Raw genomic sequence first — 7512 nt, forward strand, 5'->3', positions numbered from 1 at the left:
TAAGTCTACTTTTGAGACAAGGCCATAAGTTTTAGTCTTCTGAGTTTGGGTCCTTGATCGCTAACTTTGACCTTGACTTTGACTTTTCAACATTTTCTCTTATAAACTAGAGTATTCATAACAAGCATTAATAGAGCTCGTTTTGGCGCTAAAATGCATATTTTACGATAAGTGGTATGAAAAGGCATGTAACCTACAAAAGGTAGCAAAAACTACGAGTTGACTATTTATTAAGCATAATAAGGACATATTTGAAGCATTGTAAAGGTAATAAAACACACATTTAGAGTATAATCAAGTATATTGGGCCGTTTGAGGAGTATTGCAAGAGTCATGAGATTCATTATGAGCAGACAGTGCCCACGACACCGTAACACAATAGTATAGCCGAGAGGATGAATTATACCATTGTAAAGAGAATAAGATGCATGTTGTCCCACTCCAAGTTACCAAAGAGTTACTGGGTAGAAGCAATGCGTACAGCCGTACATGTGATCAATATTTCACCTTCAAAGCCTCTGAATAGAGATTATTCAGAGAGAGTATGGTCAGGCAGAGATGTTTATTATGGATACTTGAGGGTATTTGGGTGCAGAACATTCGTTCATATTTTCAAGGATGAGAGGTCCAAATTTGATAACAAAGTCAAGCAATGCATTTTTCTTGGGTATAGGGACAAGAAGTTTGGTTACAAACTTTATGATCTGATTAACAAAAAGGTAATCCGAAGTTGAGATATTGTGTTCTTGGATGATCAGGTAATATAGGACTTTGAGAATGGTGAGAAACTAGAAGTTTTTGTTGATGACCTCGTTGACTTAGAACCAGAAGTTCCTGCAATGGAACAAGCGACATATGCCATTGAGAATGCAGAGAAGCATGGGTTTGATGCTCATGATGATGATCCTATTATTCATGATGAGATTGAACCTATTGAGATAGAAGATGCAAAAGATGTGCATGAGCCACCGCCTGAATAAGTAGAAGTGCATCCTCCTGAGCCACAAGAAGATGAGATGAGGAGATCCGAGAGAGAAAGACAAACTTCAACTAGGTACCCACCACATATGTATGTATTACTATCCGATGGTGGAGAACATATAACTATCAAGAGACTCTTGAAGGTACAAATAAAGAGAAGTGGTTGAAGGCTATGCAAAATGAGATAGGTTCTTTGCATAAAATCCACACCTATAATTTAGTTGAGAAACCGAAAGGAATAAAAGTTCTCAAGAACAAGTGGGTTTTCAAAGTTAAGCATGAAGAGAGTAATCTACATCCAAGGCACAAAAATTGCCTTGTTGTGAAGAGATTCGGTCAGAGTAAATGTATTGACTTGGATAAAATTTTCTCTCCAATGGTTAAGATGACTTCTATCAGGGTGGTATTGGGTTTGGCCGCAAGTATAAACCTAGAGGTTGAGTAACTAGATGTCAAGGCAACTTTTCTTCATGGTGATCTTAAGGAATATGTCTACATGGACCAGCTATAAGGTTTTGAGGTCAAAGGCAAGGAGCATTTGGTATGTAAACTGATAAAGAGTTTGTATGGTTTGAAGTAGGCACCAAGACAGTGGTATATGAAGTTTGAGTCGTTTATGGTGAAACATAGCTATAAAAAGTCTACTTCCGATCACTGTGTGTTTGTTTAGAAGTTTCCAGATGGGGAGTTCATAATGCTCTTGCTGTATGTGGATGATATGTTGATAGTTGGCCAAAACATCAACAAGATATCCAAGTTGAAGAAAGACTTGAGTAAGTCTATTGAGATGAAAATTTTGGGTCAAGCAAAGCAGATAATTGGTATGCGGATCACTCGTGACAGAAAGAGTGGGAAATTATGGCTTTCTTAAGAAAGCTATATTAAGAAGATGTTGAAGAGATTCAACATGGATCAAACGAAGTTGGTGAGTTTTCCGCTTGGTGGCTAATTCCGCATCACCAAAAGTAAGTGTCCGAAGGGTGAACATGAGAAGAAAGAAATGCAAAATATTATTTATGCATCCGCAGTAGGCAGTTTGATGTATGCAATGGTGTGTACAAGATCGAATATTGTTTTCGTCGTTGGTGTTGTAAGCCGATTTCTGTCAAATTCGGGTAAAGAGCATTAGGAAGGTGTTAAGTGGATATTAAGATATCTTAAGGGCACTTCCAAGGCATTTTTGTGTTTTGGTGGGAGTAAGACCTTACTTGAAAGCTACACAGATGCAAAAATGGCAAGTGATATTGACTCAATGAAGTCCACTTCCGGATATCTGCTTACATTTACAGGGGGAGCAGTTTCATGACAATCGAAATTGCAAAAATGTGTTGCCCTCTCCACTACAGATGATATGGATGGAGAGGTTCTTCAATGAACTAGGGCTAAAGCAGGAACAATTTGCGGTTCTTTGCGATAGTCAGAGCGCCATATATTTGAGCAAGAATCCGAATTTTTATTCTAGATCCAACCACATACATCTGTGTTATCATTGGATTATAAAAGTTTTCGAAGAAAATCGATTGTGCATTGAGAAGATTCATACCGACAAAAATGGGTTGGATATATTGACCAAAATTTGTCTAGGGCAAATTTGATGTTTGTTATGTTACCACTGGATTGGTAGCACACTCCTCCTATTGATTTGGGAATGTGTGGATGTATCCCCCTTATGGCTCGGGAGGGGGAGATTGTTGGGTGTCCCTCACCATGTGAGAAGAAGAGAGTTTCGATTATTTGTAGATAAATCGAGATGAATTGAAATTTCATAGCTCACCGAAATTTTAGCACACTATATAAAAGAAGTTATGGTTTTTGACCCGTAACAAGAGATAGAGAAAAACCAATTTTGAGAACAATCACAATTGAGAGAAAATCCTTGCAAAGAGAAAAAACTTGTAAGGAGAGAGATTGTAGAAGAGAGATCTAGTAAGTGTTGGAAAGACTTGAGAGAAGTGATTGTAATTTTTCTTCCCACTCTTATAAAAAATTTGCTCTTGTGGAAGTAGGTATTATTGGCGAACCACGTTATATCTTGTGTTTTATTGTGTTATGCTTTTACTCTACATTGCTATTGTTTGTTTGTAATAGTTAATTCCATAGTTTAGGTTTGTACGTAGTTGTTGGTTGTAGTGAAAATTTAGATTTTGATTGGAACTTAGAGTGTTCATATACAAACTATTTTAACGGGGATCGATTGGTATCGTTTTCCCCAACAAATAGTGCTACATATTCTGACATTCTTCTCCACAACATGTTCTAACACATGCACTTCTTCTCTGATATCACAACTGTATATATTAGAACAGGTACCGCCTTTTCCCTTGAACTAGTACTAATACTTGGCAGACAATTGTTCGAGTCTTTTGCATGTAGCACTTAGCTTGCATCGGCCATTTTGTTTCTCTTTTCATTCTAGCAGCTCATGTTGTAAAACAGCAGTTGCTACTTCTAAACTCTGGTGGGTATTAATTAGAGCCTCTGTTTCTTGCACTGCGTTTCACTGTTCTCCCCTTATATTAGACCAGAGACTATGTTGGTCCGACTTGAAAGTTGAAACACATTATTAAACACTCTCATCCTGTGATCACTGTAACGTGTATGCTTGAATATATTTGATCTCAATCTAGTACGTAAAACCGTGTTTTGGAGAAACTGTTGGAAATGCATAATAAATTATTCGAATTCGTGTTTAAGCCAATAGCCCCAAAACACTTCACCTTAGTGCTAGTTCAAAAGTGCGGGGTACTAGTGGAACCTGTAACAAGACTTGGGGACTCCATAAAACTTTGTTATTTTAAAAATAAGACTTTGTGAACAATGGCAATAATCTATGACTATAAAAATAGGTTGTCAGAAATATTAAAAATAAGAGGATTATTGCACGTCTTAGTTTTTCTTTTTTTTTATAAGATGCACGTCTAAGTAGTGCTCTTCCACGCATACAAGTGAGCAAGTCCTTGACGAAGATATATATATATATATCCCGTTGTTATTTGACAATGTAATTGGTACAGAAAGAAATGGTAATGAAGACGGTTATGGTTGCATTTTTTCTTTTGGGTTGTATCTGTTTCACTGAAGCTCAGGAGGAGGAACCAAAGTCTATACATGTGGGAGGGAAGGTTCTTTGTCAAGATTGTTCCGGTGGTTGGAACGAATGGGTGCATGGAACTAAGCCCATTAAGGGTACACTCTCTCCCAGCATTTCCCTTGTTGCTAATTTGCTTTTGTAAACTCAATTATTGCTAGTATTAGTGTTATCCTTATATTTTCTCAACTGAAGGACTTCAAATCCTGATAATTTTGGATGGGGGGATCCTTATATTTTCTCAACTGAAGGACTTCAAATCCTGATAATTTTGGATTGGGGGGGGGGGGGCAGAGTACGCCCTGCTCACGTGAGTTTGGGTAGAAAAAGCAATTAGTATTGGTAAACCAAAAAAAAATTTGTAAATTTTCACTTTCCTTAAGGGCTTCAGCATACGCATTATGCTTTGAATTGTCAATTATGCCTACAAAGAGTAAAATACCATAAGTGTCTCTATTTAGATAGGCTAAGGTTTTAAAAATAATTTTGGAATTTATTAGTTGTTTGACTTGAACCTGACGCATTTGTAACGTTTCACACTTTCACGTACACTTCAACTGAAAAAATTGTAGTGCACTAGTGCTACTCTAAGTTTGTCGTATAAATGTCTGAAAAAATTGTAGTGCACTAGTGCTACTCTAAGTTTGTCGTATAAATGTTTGCATGCTCCTCTAACCATCATAGGCCATGTGACATTATATTTTGACTAAAGAACAACAAAAAATAAGAGCAAAAAAAGAGTAAAAGAGTAGAGACATTTAAATGCACCTTATCAATTAACAAAACAAACAATTTGATGAACTAACCTATGCAATTAATGATCTTGTTTACTCCTTAGGAAGTATATTGGGTGTGAGTTACGATTGTTCTTTCAAATTAAAATTTTTTGTTACGTAAACTTTAATATGATTTTGAATTTGAAAATTGACAAACTAAACTAACAATACAATTGTTTTTTTGCATAAAAAAAAAAACTAAAATAAAAATTTGACAAATATTAAACTAAAGAAAAAAAGTAAAAAAAATACATGTACACTCTAATTGAATTGTGCTGAAAATTTGTAGTGCTAATCGGCTCATCCTGGAATAAATTCCTAGCTTCGCCACGGGAGAGGGGCGCTTTTATGCGCACCAATGCGAAACCGTACGATTTCTCACTAATCTGAGGATTGAAAAGTACATTTATTCTAATTTCTCAATTTGATCAGAGGACTGCAAAGAGCCAAATAACACACCCTTGCAACTTTGCAAGAAACTTGAGCTGCATTTGGACATTTGGCCATGGCTGTGAAAATCTGTATATATTTTGAATTTAAAAACGTGTGCAAAGTAGTAGTGTATAATTATATGTTGGCGTTGCATTTGAAGGAAAAAGAAATTTTACTACATACGCATGGCAGGTGGAAGGGTCTCTCTAACATGCATGGATAAAAGAGGCAGAGTTATATACTATGGGAGTGACGAAACAGATGAACTAGGTGATTTTTATCTGACCGTGGACAAATACATCAATGGAAAGAAATTGGAACCCACTCTATGCTCAGTGAGGCTTGTTTCGTCACCTGACACTGTCTGCAAACTTCTCACTAACTTTGCAGGTGGACGGTCGGGCGTAAAGCTCAATTGGCCATCCCATATTAGCCGTGGTTTGATCAGATACACGACAGGACCTTTCTATTTCACCACGCCAATGTGCGATGAGCCTGATACCACTGAATCACTAGACGATTAAAGAAGAAATTACTGTTAATGAATGGAATGTGGTTAAATGATCAATTTTGCAGTTTGAAAACTTAATAAAGCTCCAGATTTGTTTTCTTATTTCTTACTTCCTTTGCAATAGACACGAGCTGTAAACTGTAGACTAGTGAACTTTGTGTTGGGACTTCGGGTTACTGCCCTGTGTATTTTTGGTTGGAGCGATTGTTCTTGCACTTTTATTAACTAGTATATGGCCCAGCCCAGCCCAGCCCAGCCCATGGTCCGACAGGCCCATTAGCAGCCAATTCTCAATCACACTCTCCATACTCTTTGTGCTTTGGTTAGGAATGCTCCGAAGGAAAGAAACTTCTAACCAGGTTCACTGTTTAGGGCATCTCCAATGGAGGGTGTAAAATTACACTTCCACATAGGCGCCACCTAGGTGCCATTAGGATTTTACACCTCTAATTGTATACTAATGTAGAGTTCATAAATATCCACTCTCTACTCTCCAATGGAGAAGTGTAAAAAAAAATAGATTTTAAACTCGGACGTCACTTAAAGTGACGTCCCTCTTTAATTTAAATTGGGACGTTACTTAAAGTGGCGGTCCGGAGTTAAAAATTACTTTAGAATTAGAAAAAGGGCGTTACTCCAAGTGGCGTCCAAAAATTTCACTTTCACTCGACGTCGGAAAGTGTCGCTGGACTTTTTATTAACTAATAGCGAGAGGGGGAATTCCCCACCCTCTATATTAACTAATACACTATTACCTACGGTATAGCACTCCCATTGGAGAGAGTTTTTTTTATATTTGGGGTGTAAAATTTCCACTCTATACAGTTTACACCCCCCATTGGAGATGCCCTTAGCATACAAATTTTAGCCCCGTAAAAACTTCTCAAGCATTTGGCTACTTCGCCATTAGTTAGTATTTTTTGTGTTTTTTCTCGTGTAGATTATAAAACTATTTTACTATTTTGTATTAGGAATTCTTTAACAGTGTGTTTCCATAATAAGTTAATTTTATATAAAATAAGAACTCCTATTTAATTGCTAGACTTCCTATTTAACGAAGTGGTTGATTCTGTATCAAACTTGTGTTTCCTGTTTTTATAAGAACTCCTATACCTTTTTAAGAAAGATCCTCCATGTGTAATGACTTCACTAACGGTCAAACAGTTCGAGGGATGTCAAGATTTCAACCAGGAAGGAAGCGGAGTTTTGTGGTGGTGGAAGCAAAATCTTTCGAATCCGAATGGTGGAACAATTATCAAGGTGGGGAGGAGGTTAGTTTTGTTAGAAAAATGGTTATAATTGAAAGTTCAAAGTGCAGTGAACACATGAAACTTGGAATTACTCAAATCCATTAAGAAATGAATGAGGAATTTGTCTTCCAAGTTACCCTACTTAAGATGAAATGATTGAGAAATACATATGGGAAAGTGTGAAAAACACTTAGTCCCACATGGGAAGAAAACCAAAGAGTTGTTAAGTAGATAAGGCCTAATTGTGGCTACTTAGGTTGGGCCCAAAGGGTACCACTAATTTTTCGTGGAGACGGAATGTAATCAAGGTCAACTATACACGCGTGCGCCACCGCCGACCGACTTCGGCTTGGGCTTGGTTGTTGTGTACATTCTTTTTGGACTATTAGTTTCTCTTGACACGGTAAAGTGAGATACAATGCATTATGCCGAAAAGGTGCGATATTTTGAAATAAGCACTGGTTCGAAACAGTG

At 37.2% G+C, this 7512-nt stretch overlaps 1 protein-coding gene across 1 annotated transcript; it reads left to right on the forward strand.

Moving 5' to 3' along the window:
• Nucleotides 1-3904: 3904 nt before the first annotated feature.
• Nucleotides 3905-5890, forward strand: LOC147487146 (Pollen Ole e 1 allergen and extensin family protein). Its single transcript, XM_086573484.1, has 2 exons — nucleotides 3905-4167; nucleotides 5470-5890. The coding sequence occupies exons 1-2, from the start codon at nucleotides 4002-4004 to the stop codon at nucleotides 5799-5801; spliced, it is 498 nt and encodes a 165-aa protein (XP_086429610.1). The 5' UTR covers nucleotides 3905-4001; the 3' UTR covers nucleotides 5802-5890.
• Nucleotides 5891-7512: the final 1622 nt, after the last annotated feature.

The sequence above is a fragment of the Coptis chinensis genome, chromosome 7, assembly GCF_015680905.1.
Source record: "Coptis chinensis isolate HL-2020 chromosome 7, ASM1568090v1, whole genome shotgun sequence".
Taxonomy (NCBI): domain Eukaryota; kingdom Viridiplantae; phylum Streptophyta; class Magnoliopsida; order Ranunculales; family Ranunculaceae; genus Coptis; species Coptis chinensis.

Bases quoted from the DNA above. Each gene is read 5' to 3' on its own strand.
- LOC147487146 (XM_086573484.1), top strand. From the start codon at position 4,002: ATGGTAATGAAGACGGTTATGGTTGCATTTTTTCTTTTGGGTTGTATC. The intron at 4,168-5,469 runs GTACACTCTCTC...TACGCATGGCAG, and splicing joins TGGAACTAAGCCCATTAAGG to GTGGAAGGGTCTCTCTAACA.